Below are 18,842 nucleotides of genomic sequence, written 5' to 3' on the forward strand. Positions count from 1 at the left end.
ATCAGCACAGGAACATAAAACAGCCAGTAATGTGGGTAACTAAAGGGGAAACTGCAGTGTTCTGCTGCAGGCCATGTCCTCATGAGGATAAAGTGAACACCAGTTGGTAATGAGTGAAGAGGTAACCCTAACCCTAAGGTAGTTTCCCCACCAGTGCAGTTAAAAGTCATTATCCTGTGTTGTGTATGAGAGTGCAGCCCATTCTGGAAGTATTCAGACCTTCACTTTAACCACACTTGCGTTACAGCCTTCTTCTTAAATGGATTACATTGATTTTTTCACTCAATCTACACACAATACCCCATTGTGACAAAGCAAAAACAGGTTTTTAGAATAAATGTTTTTTTAAATATCACATTTACATAAGTAATCAGACCCTCTACTCCTTTGTTGAAGCACCTTTGGCAGCGATTACAGCCTCGAGTTTTGGTTATGACGCTACAAGCTTGGCACACCTGTATTTGGGGAGTTTCTCCCATTCTTCTCTGCAGATCCTCTCAAGCTCTGTCAAGTTGGATGGGGATCGTCGCTGCACAGCTATTTTCAGGTCTCTCCAGAGATGGGTTCAAGTCCGGGCTCTGGCTGGGCCACTCAAGGACATTGAGACTTTTCCTGAAGCCACTCCTGCGTTGGCTGTGTGCCGATGGTCATTGTCTTGTTGGAAAGTGAGCCTTCTCCCCAGTCTGAGGTCCTCTGGAGAAGACTTTCATCAAGGATCTCTGTACTTTGCTCCATTCATCTTTCCCTTGATCCTGACTAGTCTCCCAATCCCTGCCGCTGAAAAACATCCCAACAGCTTGATGCTGCCATCAACATGCTTTACCGTAGGGATGGTGCAAAGTTTCCGCCAGACGGGATGCTTGGCATTTAACCCAAAGAGTTCAATCTTGGTTTCATCAGACCCCATAATTGTGTTTCTCATGGTCCAAGAGTCCTTTAGGTGCCTTTTGGCAGGCTCCAAGCAGGCTGACATCTGCCTTTTACTGAGGAGTGGCTTCTGTCTGGCCACTCTACCATAAAGGCCTGATTGGTAAAGTGCTACAGAGATGGTTGTCCATCTGGAAGGTTCTCTTATCTCCACAGAGGAACTCTGGAGCTCTGTCAGAGCAACCATCGGGTTCTTGGTCACCTCCCTGACCAAAGCCCTTCTCCCCTGATTGATCAGTTTGGCCAGGAAGCCAGCTCTAGGAAGAGTCTTGGTGGTACCAAACATCTTCCATTTAAGAATGATGGAGGCCACTGTTCTTGTGGACCTTCAAAATGTTGCAGAAATGTTTTGGTACTCTTACCCAGATCCTGTGCTTTGACACAATCCTGTCTCAGAGCTCTACGGAAAATTCCTTCGACCTCATGGCTTGGTTTTTGCATTGACATGCACTGTCATCTGTGGGACCCTATGTAGACAGCTGTGTCCCTTTCCAAATCATGTCCCATCAATAAAAATCTACCGCAGGTGGACTCCAATCAAGTTGTAGAAATATCAAGGATGATCAATGGATCAGGATGCACCTGAGCTCAATTTCAAGTCTCATAGCAAAGGGTCTAAATACTTATGTATATAAGCCATCTGTTTATTTTTAATACATTTACAAACATTTCTAAAAAACCTGTTTTTACATTCTGTCATTATGGGGTATTGTGTGTAGATGGATTAAATAAAATAAGAATCATACATTTTAGAAAACGTCTGTCGTAACAAAATGTGGACAAAGTCAAGGGGTCTGAAGACACAAATTTATGAATATAAAAGTTCAAATAAATTAAAACCCTTGAATGAGTAGGTGGGTCCAAACTTTTGACTGGTACTGTATGCAAAACATTTTTTATTTATTTTCTTACACACAGTACCAGTCAAAAGTTTGGACACCTACTCATTCAAGGGTTTTTCTTTATTTGTACTAGTTTCCACTGGCTTCCAGTTGAAGCTCGCATCCGCTACAAGACCATGGTGCTTGCCTACGGAGCTGTGAGGGGAACGGCACCGCAGTACCTCCAGGCTCTGATCAGGCCCTACACCCAAACAAGGGCACTGCGTTCATCCACCTCTGGCCTGCTCGCCTCCCTACCACTGAGGAAGTACAGTTCCCGCTCAGCCCAGTCAAAACTGTTCGCTGCTCTGGCCCCCCAATGGTGGAACAAACTCCCTCACGACGCCAGGACAGCGGAGTCAATCACCACTTTCCGGAGACACCTGAAACCCCACCTCTTTAAGGAATACCTAGGATAGGATAAAGTAATCCTTCTCACCCCCCCCTTAAATGATTTAGATGCACTATTGTAAAGTGGCTGTTCCACTGGATGTCATAAGGTGAATTCACCAATTTGTAAGTCGCTCTGGATAAGAGCGTCTGCCAAATGACTTAAATGTAAAGGTAATGTAAATGTTTCTACAGTGCAGAATAACAGTGAAGACATCAAAACTATGAAATTACACATATGGAAGCATGTTGTAACCAAAAAGTGTTAAATCAAAACATATTTTATATTTCAGATTCTTTCAAAGTCGCCACCATTTGCCTTGAAGACAGCTTTGCAGTCTTGGCATTCTCTTAACCAGCTTAATGAGGTAGTCAACTGGAATGCATTTCAATTAACAGTTGTGCCTTGCTAAAAGTTAATTCCACAAATGTCTTTCTTTCTTAATGTGTTTGAGCCAATCAGTTGTGTTGTGACAAGGTAGGGGGGTATACAGAAGATAGCCCTATCTGGTAAAATACCAAGTCCATGTTATGGCAAGAACAGCTCAAATAAGCAAAGATAAATGACAGTCCATCATTACTTTAAGACATGGTTGGTCAGTCAAATCGGCAAATTTTCAAGAACTTTGAAAGTTTCTTCAAGTGCAGTCGCAAAAACCATCAAGCGCTATGATGAAACGGGCTCTCATGAGGACCGCCACAGGAAAGGAAGACCAAGAGGTACCTCAGCTGCAGAGGATAAATTCAGTAGAGTTACCAGCCTCAGAAATTGCATCCAAGATAAATGCTTCCGAGTTCAAGTAACAGACACATCTCAACATCTACTGTTCTGAGGAGACTGCGTGAATCAGGCCTTCATACCACTACTAAAGGACACCAATACTAAGAAGAGACTTGCTTGGGCCAAGAAACACGAACAATGGCTATAAGACCGTTGGAAATCTGTCCTTTGGTCTGATGAGTCCAGATTTGAGATTTTGGTTCCAACCGCCATGTCTTTGTGAGACACATAGTAGGTGAACGGATGATCTCTGCATATGTGGTTCCCACTGTGAAGCATGGAGGAGTGGTGGTGTGGAGGTGCTTTTCTGGTGACACTGATTTATTTAGAATTCAAGGCACACTTAACCAGCATGTCTACCACAGCATTCTGCAGCGATACGCCATCCCATCCATTTCATGCTTTGTGGGACTATCATTTGTTTTTCAACAGGACAATGACCCAACACACCTCCAGGCTTCGTAAGGGCTATTTGACCAAGAAGGAGAGCGACGGAGTGCTACAGATGACTGGGCCTCCAACCACCGGACCTCAACCCAATTGAGATTGTTTGGGATGAGTTGGACTGCAGATTGAAAGAAAAGCAGCCAACAAGTGCTCAGCATATGTGGGAACTCCTTCAAGACTGTTGGAAAAGCATTCTAGGTGAAGCTGGTTGAGAGAATACCAAGAGTGTGCAAAGCGTGGCTACTTTGAAGAATCTCAAATATTTGTTTAACACTTTTTTGGTGACTACATGATTCCATATGTGTTATTTCATAGTTTTGATGTCTTCACTATGATTCTACAATGCAGAAAATAGTAAAAAATAAGGAAAAACCCTTGAATGAGTAGGTGTCTTTTGAATGGTACTCTGAGATAGATATACAATGAGGTTGAAATAATACTGTGAATATTATGAATAATACTGTGAATATTATTATGTTCCAAACCTCTTAACAATAACAGCTAGTTTTCAGTGTTCCCCTCACCACTCAGACCATTCCCAGACAGTCTCAATCCTTGCTTGAGAAATGGTCTATTTTATTTTCGACAATTCTAATAGAACAGCAAGGCACTTGATTTGTTACCCGACTAAGAAATGATTTTGGAGATAAAAGCATCTGCATTGGACCTTTAAGGTTAGGATTGGGCGAGAGAAGCACATCCTAGATGTGTACCTCGGGTACACCTCACCCCAGACCGAGCAGTAACCGCTGCTTACTTTTCTGGTAGCCTGCTGCAATCCCATTGGCTGCATCTACTCCAGTTTGCAACTCATCTTTAGTCAGCACCTCCCCTGGAGAATTCTGGGAAAGACAAAGAAAGAGGAACTACTCTAAACAGGGTTGTGGAATATTCAGTTTAATTTTCAACAGTGTAAACCTGTGAACAAGCTCACATCTAAAATATGGGGGAGGTGATCAACATCACATAGAAAATCAACCAGGGTTGTGCTCATTAAGCACCAAAAGGAAGAAAACAGACTGAAACGGAGTGACTACCTTGTTCAATAAGACGTTTTTTTCATTTTCTATTTCAAAACATTGTCAAATGTCTGTTGCCCTAATGAACACAACCCCGCTGTAAGCAATGGTCTTCCAGATATCCCAACGTGGGATGAATCACAAATAACCTGGAATAATTCCACCTACTGTACCTGTTCTTTGTCCTCGCGGGCAGCCATCAGCTGTTTGAGGTACCAGCCCTTGTTCTGGGCCTGCAGGCGGTGTAGACCCAAAGCCTGGGAGCGAAGTGCCTCATACAGCCGGTCTTCATCACCACCCAGCAGGGCCTGCTCGGCTGCACTCAGGGAACTGGTCACTGATGGGGGAGGAAAGCGTTAGAAAAACCTATTAGAACACTCTGGGATGAAGTTTCCTCTAGGTACAAATCTAGGATCAGTTTTAAAACTGACCCCAGATCAGCTAGAAGCAATTAAACTCACTTCAGTGAATCAAAAAACAAACAATGCAGGGATGTTAAATCTGCAAGTCTGTTGACTACAAACTTAATAAACATTCTCATGTGGATTCATCAACATACAGAATAAAGTGTGTGTGTTACTCACAGTTGACCTTGTTGACGTTGCCCTGGATCTCAGCCTGTGTGAGGAGCTCTTCATAGACATCTCTCTCTGCGTCAGAGTTCTCCCCCAGCTACAGGAGGGACAGTGCAACATCAGGGTAGTGTTCAATAGGCATGAAACGGAACAAAACACTCCGAAACCGGGAGGTACCATCTTAACTTGCTTAAGATACATATATTTTAGTTCTGTTGCACATAGAAGCATAGATTTGTGACGTCAACATTGTACATTTAAACCAGTGATTCTGAAGTCTGCTCAAGGAGAAACAATGTATTGCAGGTTTTTGTCCGAGCTCAGCAGTGAAACAGCCGATTCAGCTAATCAGGGTGTTGACCATCAGATTATCATTTAAAATAGCACTTAGCGGAGGCCAAAACACCACTGTATTCCAGCTCGCCAGGAGAAATATTAAGGCTCACCACTTTACAGGAACTATACAGCTGGAGAAAAAGCCAAATATACTTTTAAAACACTACTACAGCAGCCAATATTGGGGTGGATTCCAATTCAAATCAGTCAAGTCAGAAAGTGGATTCCAATTCAATCAATTCAGACAGTCAACTGAATTACTGAAAACAATTGGAATTTGACTTTGGGTTTACTTTCTGAATTGCTAGAATTGAAATGGAATTGACTCTCCAACCCTGCCACTCATTCTCTATCCCAGTATTTACAGCACGCTCTCATACCCGTTTGCGTGAGTTGGCCACCTTCTCAGCCTTGGCACTGTGCAGCATGTCCTGGTAGTGCTGGGCAGAGCAGGTGTTCATCTGAAGCAGCATGGCGTTGGGGTTCTGCATGGCAGCCATGGTGCCCTCGGGAACCCCCTGGTCTATGGCCTCATTGATGGCTATCACTGCTGCATGCACTGGAGGAGAGGAGTTCATTTCCAGAAATGTGTGGAATATTTTCAGAAATGGATTTAAAAGGAAAGAGATGTTACGTAATATTATATCATCATTTTCAATTTGTTATAAAGAAGTGTTGAACTCAAACAGGCAGTTAGACCCGCCCCTCTGATAGGTGCTTACACGCAGCCTCATCCACTGACAGCTCATTGGCCAGGATGCCACCAATCTTGCTGAAGGCAGGCATCTGGATTCCATACTTCTCCAGTTCACTCTTCATGTTGTTAATCTCCTCCTCTGAGTGGTGGAAAGGAGGGGAAGAGTGGGGTATAAAGGAGGGGAGGGAGAAAGAGTTGGTTAGGCATTAGGTCTATCAACAGTTTGGTGGGTTAGGGTTAGGTGGGTTAGGGAGAGAGGGCAGGGGTTTTTCTGTAAACAATCATGGTACAAAAGGGGAGTGTATTTCTTGCACTTGGAGGGAAATGGTATCAGGCACTGGGGAGTGGGTGTTCCCTGAGCTGTAGGTGTCTCTGCATAGCTTGGCTAAGACTGAGGCTGGACAGAGAGCATGGCTAAGACTGAGGCTAGAGACTGGAGAGAGAGGAGCATGGCTAGGACTGAGGCTAGAGTCTGGAGAGAGGAGCTAGAGGCTGGACAGAGAGCATGGCTAAGACTGAGGCTAGAGTCTGGAGAGAGAGGAGCATGGCTAAGACTGAGGCTAGAGACTGGAGAGAGAGGAGCTGGACAAGAGGCTAGAGTCTGGAGAGAGAGGAGCTAGAGGCTCGACAGAGAGCATGGCTAAGAGTGAGGCTAGAGACTGGAGAGAGAGGAGCATGGCTAAGACTGAGGCTAGAGTCTGGAGAGAGAGGAGCATGGCTAAGACTGAGGCTAGAGTCTGGAGAGAGAGGAGCATGGCTAAGACTGAGGCTAGAGTCTGGAGAGAGAGGAGCATGGCTAAGACTGAGGCTAGAGTCTGGAGAGAGAGGAGCTAGAGGCTGGACAGAGAACACGGCTAAGACTAAGGCTAGAGCCTGGAGAGAGGGGAGCTAGAGGCTGAGAGAGAGCATGGTAGTGACAACCAACTCTGGTCCTGGAGTACGAGATAGTGTGAAGGTTATTGTTCCAGCTCTGCGCCCAAATGCATGATTCAATGTCCTATCTGATTAAGTCATTAGTATCAGATTAGAATCAGATTTTTTAGTGCTGGGTTGGAACCACACCCTACACACACTGGACCACACTGGCTAAAGTACAGTACCCTTCAAACTGTAGATTATAGACAGACTAGATAGATTCAACTAATTATCTCTTGATGAGTATGCGATTCGTAGAATCAGACTTTTTAGTGCTAGGTTGGAGCCAAACGCTGTACATAATGGACATAAGTACCCTTCATACTGTAAATAGTAGGCTAACTGTATATTAGAGGCTAAACAGACAGGAGATGGTGATTGTTCCTGGCCTGAGAGTAATACACATACCCCCCGGTCAGGCATTTGGCAGAGAGCAGAACAGAGCAGCAACAGGAAACACCATCTATCACTAATGACTTTCACATTGTTGTTAGCTGCCTGGTAAAACCCCTTCCCTGTGGAACTGTAACTTAGGACTGGAGTCAACACTATGCCTGCGTGTCACTTAGAAGACACTTTATCTAAAGTCACTAACAGTACATGTATCCATGTTGTTTAGTATGTGATTCCTGCGGGAGTTTAACCCACAACCTTGGCTTGCAACTGAGCCACAGAGGACCACATATCATGTTTAACATCATATGTTATGTTAGTCATGTTAACTGTTTGACTTTAAAACAAAAAAATGAACAAATTGAATGAGTTGAGTGAAAGAAAATTTAACACTGTGGTATTGGGACAAACTCACCTGTGAAGTCCACCTTGCCATACAGGTCCTGGATCTGAGGGGCTAGACCCAGCTTGAACAGGTACAAACTGTTTGGGGGGAAAGAGAAAGAGATAAACATGTTGTTGGAGCTGTGTTCTGGCATGTGTGCGGCACCAGGGGAGGGGGCCAGAAGGCATTGTAGTCAACAAACAGCCATTCATCTAGTGTGGACTGGAGCTGGGGGTTAAACACACACCTCCTACCCCCCTCCGCCACCCAGTCCTGCAGTGTTGACTTCCTGACTCTAAACGGCCAAGGACCCTTCCCAAATGGCACCCTGTTCCCTATATTGTGCACTACAAAGGAAATATGGTGCAATCTGGGACATGGATCAGTAGATGTACAGCCTCAGCATCCATTTTACATGCAGCTAGAATGTTCTATCAACACATACTTCTTGTGTCCCAAATGGCACCCTATTCCCTATTTAGTACACTACTTCTGACCAGGGCCAATAGGGATCTAGTGAAAAGTAGTGCACTTTATAGGGAACCGGGTGCCATTTGGGATGTGAACTGCCATCGCAAGGTTGAAGCGGTTGGAGTTTCTCCTTGGTGCTGAATACCTCACCAGTCCAAAATCCTACCATTCACCTCATAAACGTGTCAGGTTTCCAAAAACCAAGTTCTGAGAGTAAACATGCACAAATCCAGTCTACGTTTTCAACTTCACATACAGGCAGTATTGAGTAGGACAGAGCAAAGCAGAAAATGTTGAACATTTTTCACTGAGAAAATATTACGATAGTCAATTTGTCTATTGTGACTTTTCTGTGAGAGTTCAGGTAGCACTGTGAGAGGCAGATCAGGGTTTAATATCATTTTAAACCTCTTAAGGATGTATGGGATCGGTGTCCCTATACCAAGACAGTTGTTGCTAAATTGCGCTAATATGACGAGAATGATGTTATTAGTAACAGCAACATTTCCAGGACATAGATATGTCTTATACGGACAGAAAGCTTAAATTCATGTTAATCTAACTGCACTGTCCAATTTACAGTAGCTATTATAGTGAAAGAAATAGCATGATATGGTTTGAGAGCACAACAACAAACTGATCACTTATCAACTGGTTTGATACATTCATCTCTGAAGGTAAACAACATGCACTCAGTAATCTTGCTCTGATTTGTCATCCTGAGGATCCCAGAGATAAAATGGAACATGTGTTTTATCAAACAAAACACATTTTGATATTCAGATGTAGGAACTGGGTTCTACAGTTTGAACCACTGCTATCTCTGATTTGTGATGAAAGGTTTTCCTAGAGTATTCAGAAAATCTATACAAATTTAAATTCATTGTGTGTGTGTGTGTGTGTGTGTGTGTGTGTGTGTGTGTGTGTGTGTGTGTGTGTGTGTGTGTACCTGAGAGCATGTATGCAGTAGATGCAGCGCGGCATGTTCTTCCTATCATAGATGTCTGTAGTCTCTGGATAGAAGATCTGAGGACAGATGACATCTTCATTAGGCACGAAACATGCTAAAACGCTAGGAAATTAATTACATATTACCTGGACTTGTCCAATAAGAATGTGAATGTTTCAAAACATTCTTCCGTTTGTTCCTATTGAACGTGACCCAGGGCTGAGGGTTCAGTAGTCTGGGAGTGGGATCCAGGCAACCCCCGGCTTGTTACACAGGAGTGGTACGGGGAAAATACCCTTCCCTGGTATTGAGAATACAGTGACTGCTATGTCTGTCAGTGTGTGTGTGTGTAAGCCCATCACTCACCTTCGGCAGGCCCTTCTCTGTCATGGCGTTTAGCCACTGGATGACATTGTCTGTATGTCTAAAATGAAGCCCAGTGGCCTGCAGGAATGAAACACAAAACATAGTGAGTTACAATGTGACACACACATAAACAAACAAGCAATTACAGTTATAGTAATACACACGATTCATTCCTTCCCCGTTGAGTAAATCAAGCCCGACTCAGACAGTGAGTCACAGTAACCTGGGGTCCTACTCAACTAAAACATTTTCAAGGTAAGACTGGAGATGGGGGATTTCTTGGGCGCATTCTTGCAGTGTAATAACAATGTCTGTTTTTGGTTATTTATCTTAAGTCAAACTGTGTTGATAGAATAGGACCATTGATGCATGTCTGTTCCTCGGGGCATTGATAGGTGCTCCGGGGTGAAGGTTTCCCTCGAAACAGATCTAGGATCAGCGTCACCTCCCCCAATCATAAACTTGACTATAATTGGTGAAAAATGCTAAACTGACCCCAGATTAGTGTCTAGGTGCAACTTGCCCCTACACCTTGATGGATAGTCCGGTGTGAGTTTGGCGGGTTGGGCAAAAGGGAGTTTGTCTCCTCTGGTAACTGAATGAATATAAGACCATCTTTGTCCCTTTAACCTGCACTTATCTGGAGCCTGTGTGTGTGTGTGTGTGTGTGTGTGTGTGTGTGTGTTGGTTGCGTGTGTTACAGTCTGCAGTGCATCTCCTCGGTCCTCACCTTGTAGCGGGTCTGCTCGCGGTCGTAGATTTTCTTGATGGAAACGGTTTGTGGGGCGAAGAAGTTGCCGAGTTTGGCCAGGTACACCCCGTTCCTAAGCCCTTCCTCCAGCTCTGTGGTGGGCGGGAGCTCCTCGTCCAGACACGCCTCCATCCACCTGGAGGACAAAGAGCTTTTATTTAACCTTTATCCAGGTTCGTCTCATTAAGAAGAAAAACTATTTCTCAAGAGACCTGGTCCATCCAGGATGGCAGCAGAAGGGAACAATGTTTGGAACAAATAGTAAAAAAAAAATATTTGTTAAATTTTTTATACGTAAACACACATTTATTAGAATTCCAGAACCATACAAGCGTCACAGATAGATTTTTATCATAAGTAGAACCATGTAAAGTCCTAATGACTATCATGTCTCAGTAACATGTAAGTCAACCAAACCTTTAAACTCCAAGGAAACAAGATGCTGGGTTTCAAGCTGGTCTGGAGATGATTCCAAGACCACAGAGCTGAGTAGCTAAAACACCTTTTTCCATGATCCATTCTGGATTTTAGTAACCGTTAAAAGTAAGAAGGAATGAAACCGTAACTGGCATTTATTTTCTGACTTTGTCAAAGAAGAACAGAGAAAGGCCATTTTAGGGAAAACTGCCACTTACAGATAGTATAGCAATGTTTAATCCCGAGTCAATGAAGACTTGCCAACTTCACTATAGAGATCACAGCAGTTTGAAGACCTGCCAACTTCACTATAGAGATCACAGCGGTGTGAAGACCAGCCAACTTCACCATAGAGATCACAGCAGTGTGAAGACCAGCCAACATCACCATAGAGATCACAGCGGTGTGAAGACCAGCCAACTTCACTATAGAGATCACAGCGGTGTGAAGACCAGCCAACATCACTATAGAGATCACAGCGGTGTGAAGACCAGCCAACATCACAGCGGTGTGAAGACCAGCCAACATCACTATAGAGATCACAGCAGTGTGAAGACCAGCCAACATCACCATAGAGATCACAGCAGTGTGAAGACCAGCCAACGTCACTATAGAGATCACAGCGGTGTGAAGACCAGCCAACTTCACTATAGAGATCAACTTCACTATAGAGATCACAGCGGTGTGAAGACCAGCCAACTTCACTATAGAGATCACAGCGGTGTGAAGACCAGCCAACTTCACTATAGAGATCACAGCGGTGTGAAGACCAGCCAACTTCACTATAGAGATCACAGCGGTGTGTCAGGTGCTTTTGGTTGGTAATAAACCTCAGAGCTGCATGATACACAGAATAGAGTGCCTTCAGAAACACACACCAACAGTACACAGAAAATTAAGGATTCTAGTTTTACTACCTCATTTCATTGTGCTCCTACATTTGTGCACCTACATTTTTCAACTTAGGAGCAGACAGACGCCTTGTAAAAAAGGTCAGCTTAAAGCCCCGAAACATGCAGTACACACACACACTAAACCCAGTGACATTCAACTCCTCACCCCTCCAGAGTGTGTAAATCTCTGAGAGGACTATTCTTCTCTCCTGTTGCCTCTAGTTACCACAGTGTAGCATTTCATTTCCTAGGAGCTGAACGTATCAGTTCTGTTACTGTTAGAAAACTAACATTGTGTTTAGTACACTACATTTGAACCAATACACAGTATATCATCAAATCATGTGTTCAGATCACCATAGATAAGATGCCACTTAGCAGTCGATTTCATCCAGTCACAGGTACTGCAGAAATGTATATTAATCTGTGTACTAACACTAATATGTAATCCCTGCAGGAATTGAACCCATGACATTGGCAGTGCCAGGCTCATACCAACTGAACCTCAGTTACAGCGGCAAGAAAAACAGAACCCTTTGGAAATACCGGGATTTCTGGTCATACAATTTGATCTGATCTTCATTTAGTCACAGTCTGCTTAAACTAATAACACGTTTTCATGTCTTTATTGAACACACCGTATAAACATTCACAATGTAGGGTGGGGAAAGTATGTGAACCCTTGGATTTAATAACTGGTTGACCCTCCTTTGGCAGCAATAACCTCAACCAAACGTTTTCTGTAGATCAGACCTGCCCAACGATCAGGAGAAACTGTGGACCATTCCTCTTTACAAAACGGTTTCAGTTCAGCAATATTCTTGGGATGACTGGTGTGAACCGCCCGAGGTCATGACACAGCATTTTAATATCAGGTTGAGGTCTGACTGGGTCACTCCAGAAGGCGTATTTTCTTCTGTTGAAGCCATTCTGTTGATTTACTTCTGTGTTTTGGGTCGTTGTCCTGTTGCGTCACCCAACTTCTGTTGAGCTTCAATTGGCGGACAAGATAGCCTTACATTCTCCTGCAAATTGTCTTGATAAACTTGGGAATTCATTTTTCCGATGATCGCAAGCTGTCTAGGCCCTGAGGCAGCCCCAAACCATGATGCTCCCTCCACCATACTTTACAGTTGGGATGAGATTGATGTTGGTGTGCTGTGCCTTTTTTTCTCCACACAGTATTGTGTTTTCCTTCCAAACAACTCAACTGTAGTTTAATCTGTCCTCTGAATATTTTGCCAGAAGTGCTGTGGAACATCCAGGTGCACTTTTGCAAACTTCAGACATGCAGCAATGTTTTTTTGAGGGACAAGTGGCTCCTTCCATGGTGTCCTCCCATGAACACCCTTCTTGTTTAGTGTTTGACGTATCATAGACTCGTCAACAGAGATGTTAGCATGTTCCAGAGGTTTCTGTAAACCTTAGGCTGACACTAGGATTCTTCTTAACCTCAATGATTATTCTGCGCTGTGATCTTGCAGTCATCTTTGCAGGACGGCCACTCCTAGGGAGAGTAGCAACAGTGCTGAACTTTCTCCATTTATAGACAATTTGTCTTACTGTGGACTGATGGTATCTCTAAAAGCCTTGATGTCCTTTGTAACCCTTTCCAGCTTTATGCAAGTTAACAATTCTTAATCGTATGTCTTCTGAGATCTTTTGTTCGAGGCATGGTTCACATCAGGCAATGCTTCTTGTGAATAGCAAACTCAAATTTTTTAACAGGTCAAGGCAACTCTAACCAACATCTCCAATCTCATTGATTAGACTCCAGGTTTGCTGACTCCTGACTCCAATTAGCTTTTGAAGAAAACATTAGCCTTGAGCGTTCACATAATTTAAACATTAAAAGGGTAGGTTGGAAAAAGTATGTATTCAAGAGACAAGAAAAATACAATAATTTGTGTGTTAGTTTAAACACAGTGTATTGTTGTGACTTAGATGAAGAGCAGATCAAATTTGATGACCAATTTATGCAGAACCAGGTATTTCCAAAGGGTTCACATACTTTTGCTTCCCGGTGTAGATGTCAACTAGGGGAGCAGATTACATCCAGTCCAGTACGTAGTACAGCAGAGTACTCTCACCTCTAACAAACCACACCTAAACATTCTCAGCATTCCTCTTGGCATGTAAATCCCCTGATGTCAGACCTGAAGACACATTTTTACAGTGCGTTTGTGTCATGCTAAGCCACTGAGGAACCTGCAGTTCTGGGTAAAGGGGACAGAAGAGATGAGAACGCCACTTTAAACTAACTATCAGACTATGCTCGGCCCCCGTTACAGCGTGCACGCGACGGTGCTCGGCCCCGTTACAGCGTGCGCGACGGTGCTCGGCCCCGTTACAGCGTGCACGCGACGGTGCTCGGCCCCCGTTACAGCGTGCTGCTCGGCCCCCGTTACAGCGTGCACGCGACGGTGCTCGGCCCCCGTTACAGCGTGCACGCGACGGTGCTCGGCCCCCGTTACAGCGTGCACGCGACGGTGCTCGGCCCCCGTTACAGCGTGCACGCGACGGTGCTCGGCCCCCGTTACAGCGTGTACGCGCCTCCCAGTGCTCGGCCCCAGTTACAGGTGCTCGCGCCCCCGTTACAGCGTGCACGCGAAGGAAGGTGCTCGGCCCCCGTTACAGCGTGCACGCGACGGTGCTCGGCCCCCGTTACAGCGTGCACGCGACGGTGCTCGGCCCCCGTTACAGCGTGTACGTGATCGTGCTAGTCCACTGAAGAACCAGAGGGCCTGGATACCAACTGCCTCCCAGTAACCCAGTAGTTCCATGCCTCCCAGTAGGTCACCATTCTAGTAATGTCCCAGTAACCATAGCAGTGTGTGTTCTCTGCTGTGAAAGCCCAGTCTATCTTTGGGTAGAAGCCATTTCACAGTTGGAGGACAAAGTGAATGTCAAAAATCAGCTTTGAAGGAAGGAAAACACTTTCTGTACGTCCCTTTTCAAAAAAGGGGACCCCCGCGCTCTCCCAGAAGTTTGGTTGGTACATAAAAACAGGTGAATACAGAATTCAGCAAAAAGGTGTGATGGTCAAAAAAATGTAGTATGAAGCTCCCTTAACTCTTCCCAACACAGGGTTACGGAACACAAACATTTCAGCTTTGCAGCCTTGTTCAGTGTGTAGAAACCCTTTACTAAAGAAAAGGTACACTCCCACTTTTGGCACACATCCTGTATTAGGTGCACAAACACACACACACGATTTGCAGTACACAGGCCAACAAACCCAAACCCTCCAGCTGAAACAACTCCTCCCTCCCAGTAAGTCATGACTCTGGGTCTCCCAACACAGGCCCAGTGTGGCCAGGCCACAGGTAACGGGGCTGTGGTGGACAGAGGGGAACAACTCCTCCCTCCCAGTAAGTCATGACTCTGGGTCTCCCAACACAGGCCCAGTGTGGCCAGGCCACAGGTAACGGGGCTGTGGTGGGCAGAGGGGAACAACTCCTCCCTCCCAGTAAGTCATGACTCTGGGTCTCCCAACACAGGCCCAGTGTGGCCAGGCCACAGGTAACGGGGCTGTGGTGGGCAGAGGGGAACAACTCCTCCCTCCCAGTAAGTCATGACTCTGGGTCTCCCAACACAGGCCCAGTGTGGCCAGGCCACAGGTAACGGGGCTGTGGTGGGCAGAGGGGAACAACTCCTCCCTCCCAGTAAGTCATGACTCTGGGTCTCCCAACACAGGCCCAGTGTGGCCAGGCCACAGGTAACGGGGCTGTGGTGGGCAGAGGGGCCAACAACTCCTCCCCCTCCCAGTAAGTCATGACTCTGGGTCTCCCAACACAGGCCCAGTGTGGCCAGGCCACAGGTAACGGGGCTGTGGTGGGCAGAGGGGAACAACTCCTCCCTCCCAGTAAGTCATGACTCTGGGTCTCCCAACACAGGCCCAGTGTGGCCAGGCCACAGGTAACGGGGCTGTGGTGGGCAGAGGGGAACAACTCCTCCCTCCCAGTAAGTCATGACTCTGGGTCTCCCAACACAGGCCCAGTGTGGCCAGGCCACAGGTAACGGGGCTGTGGTGGACAGAGGGGAACAACTCCTCCCTCCCAGTAAGTCATGACTCTGGGTCTCCCAACACAGGCCCAGTGTGGCCAGGCCACAGGTAACGGGGCTGTGGTGGGCAGAGGGGAACAACTCCTCCTTTCACTGCTCCACAGTGAAAGGCTTCATAAAGGTGCCATACTAATGGGTATTTTATCAGAGAGGCACAGGGGTCAGACCAGAGCAAACACACACCTATGAATGGGACTGTAGAATGTCAATGACAATTGAATTCCGCACGCAGGAGAGATGCCAGAAGAAATGTCAAAGTTGTGAACATGACACACACAAGCAATTTTCCAGAGATAAAATGACAACCTGAAATATGGCAGTGTTGTCAGGAATGCAGAGAGATAACATTGGAGGCTCGCCTATTATTAGATACTAGAACTGTTTTATCTAGCATGTCTTCTCTCGGTCTTCAACAGGGTACGACTGCAACAGTGGAGGCTGGTGTCACTTTAAGTCACTCATTGTAATGTCTGGAATAGATTAAATGGAACGGTATTAAACAAATCATTCATTCATTAAAATGAAAATGGTCTTTCAAGGTCTTCTTCCACCAGCCCCCACTGTACCGAAAACAGTCAGCGTTTCTCCACAATCTGTATGTCTTCCTGAGGAGACAGTCGTCAGGTAGCAGTCTCTTCCTATTGGATTGAACCCTGACCTCTGTGCTTTGGGAAGCTTCCTGATGTACACCACCAGGAAGTGTGAGAGCAGGGGACTGGACTCTACTGGACACTATGGCACCGCTAGCTGTTAGCCTAGCCAGTCCCATTTAATACCGTTTTCACACACGATACTAAAGCTGTGCCGAGCAGAGCTGCATTGTGCAGGCCTGGCTACGCATCCAACAAAGATGCTGGAACCTTGTTGGAAGAAAGTTACTAGTACCTCCCCCATTTCAGACAGCACCTCCCCCATTTGAATCAGGTGACAGGTACAGTCTGTAGCACTAGCTGCTGTGGCTATGGAGAATCCCTAGAGCATACTCCCTCTATCCTTCCTCTCTCCCAGGATTAAGTTGCCCCTAGACGCTGATCCTGGGACAGTTTAGCATTTTCCCCATATTAGCATTGGGAGAATTGAAGATGATTCAAGAACTGTACGTAGGGGAAACTTTACCCCAGAGTGTTTGTCCCAGAGCAGCAGACCACAAACACACTTTCTGCCTCACAGCCTGTTTCCAGACACAAGCAGGATGATGGCCACTATGAGCAGAGCAGGCCGCCGGTGCCATTCCAATACTTCAAAAGTGCATCCTTTCTTCCCTTCTTGCTTTAATTAATGCTTCTCTTTGATCCGATCAGGCTGCTGGCTCAGTTCCAACACTTCGAAGATCCATCCTTCCATCCGTATGATTTGATCAGGCTGTGGACTTAGGAGACAAGGGGGGGCACAATTCTATTTGAATGAAATCACTGATCTGAATGACCAGTTCCTTTCTGCACAATGTCAAGTCTGTGTGGCATGTGTCCGTGTGTGTGTGTCCGTGTGTGTGTGTGTGTGTGTAGGCATGTGTCCGTGGACAGGTATGTTTATAGAGGGCTGAGATGGGAGGAAAAGGCAAATCCATGGTGCTCCTTATCTAGTTAGAGAACAATGTTGTGGAGGTCTAGAAACATCTCTATTCACTCTCTCCTCTTCCTCCCAGCTGTCTGTTCTCTTTGTATTTTGAGGGGAAACTGGAGGAGAATATTATTCAATTATGTGCAAATAATTTTACAGTGAGTAACCCAATCTCTTCCACTTGGATGGCCCCACACAGTGGGCCTTTATCACCAGGTTCCTGTAGTAATTACAGTGATTCACCAGAGAGAATGCGAGAGAGAGAAAGCGAGATGGAACGAGAGAACAAAAAAGGGGGATACCTAGTCAGTTGTACAACTGAATGCATTCAACTGAAATGTGTCTTCCGCATTAAACCCAACCCCTCTGAATCAGATGTGGAGGGCTCCCTTAACGTCCACGTCTTCGGGGCCCGGGGAAGCGAGAGAGGGGGGGGGAGCGAAAGAGCCCATTACATGCCTTGCTGCAACACAGGAATCCTTCAGACCCGACTGACCTCCCCTTGTCACAAACCACCAGGAGGAACCAGGCGGGGAGGGGGGGGTCATCTATTCATGAGTTTTCCAGCTGTTGGTTAAGATAGGGAGATGACACCTGACTAACTCATGGAGGCTAGTGACTGGGACACATATTCAAACGCTTACAACTCACACACACGTGCTCCAGATCAGAGCAGTTAAGGGACAAAGCATTTCCTCTATTCAGTCAGTGTCTCGTCTGAAATCTCCCCTCCGCCCAACCTGCCTGACTCACGCCAGACTACCCATCAATGCCAAGACGAAAACTACACACTGTTCTATGTCCTACTCGCTTGTTACATGTGTCAGTGTGTATGTGTCTTTTCAAAACAGGGGAGGCGGCCAGACGAGGCCAAGCAAGAGGAAGGACAGACCAGTCACATCACGAAACCACATTTCTCCATCACACACTTTGCAGCAACATCTCTCTACTCCCCTCTCTCTACCCCTATCGCTCTCACACAAATCCCTTTCTGGTCTTATCAACATGTCTTGTTCAAGCGCTGAGGTTTACCCCTAACTGATATCTAAACCGGAAAAGTCACTTCTAGTCTTCTACGGACTGCTGTGCTGAGCCCTCCCTCTCTCGTTTCTTTTCTCCTGCCCTCTTCTCCCCCTCACCATCTCCCAGTTCCTCCATCTCTCTCCCTTGGAGGCAGATAATGTAGGGCGGACACCATCAGAACCTGTCATCACAACAGTTAAGCTTTCACTGTTGTTGCCAAGAAACCAGTGACACCCACAGGTGACCAACAGAGTCGGCTCTCCTACAACGACAAAATATAAGGTCCAATCAAACAGGACAATATTACCAGGCCAAGTTTAAGGGCCATTCAAAAAGGACTACGTCGTAGCTTCTAATTTATGGGCCAATCGAAAATGACTGTTGTACATTCAAATTTGACAATAAAAATGTAACTATGATGTGACCATTGTTTAATATTTGTGGTGGTTATATGTAGACTGCCTTTACTGAACAATGACTAAGGATGTATGACCTCAATTTGACTGTCAGAATAATACATCACCATGATATATCCCAACAGTCCCCTGAGGACATCATGGTATTTTATTAGGATCCCCATTAACTGTTGCAAAAGCAGCAG

General features: G+C 45.6%; 1 protein-coding gene across 1 annotated transcript in view; it reads right to left on the reverse strand.

Annotated features, from left to right (window-relative positions):
• Window positions 1–18,842, reverse strand: part of iqgap1 (IQ motif containing GTPase activating protein 1) — a 59,233-nt gene that overhangs the window by 29,250 nt on the left and 11,141 nt on the right. The window contains exons 3-11 of the mRNA XM_064989697.1: window positions 10,263–10,419; window positions 9,533–9,610; window positions 9,167–9,243; window positions 7,777–7,844; window positions 6,079–6,192; window positions 5,737–5,915; window positions 5,030–5,117; window positions 4,619–4,782; window positions 4,184–4,268 (exon numbers count right to left, since the gene is read on the reverse strand). Coding sequence (XP_064845769.1) covers window positions 4,184–4,268; window positions 4,619–4,782; window positions 5,030–5,117; window positions 5,737–5,915; window positions 6,079–6,192; window positions 7,777–7,844; window positions 9,167–9,243; window positions 9,533–9,610; window positions 10,263–10,419 — 1,010 coding nt within the window. The remainder of the gene's footprint in view (window positions 1–4,183; window positions 4,269–4,618; window positions 4,783–5,029; window positions 5,118–5,736; window positions 5,916–6,078; window positions 6,193–7,776; window positions 7,845–9,166; window positions 9,244–9,532; window positions 9,611–10,262; window positions 10,420–18,842) is intronic.

Source organism: Oncorhynchus masou, chromosome 2 (genome assembly GCF_036934945.1).
Source record: "Oncorhynchus masou masou isolate Uvic2021 chromosome 2, UVic_Omas_1.1, whole genome shotgun sequence".
Classification (NCBI taxonomy): Eukaryota; Metazoa; Chordata; class Actinopteri; order Salmoniformes; family Salmonidae; genus Oncorhynchus; species Oncorhynchus masou.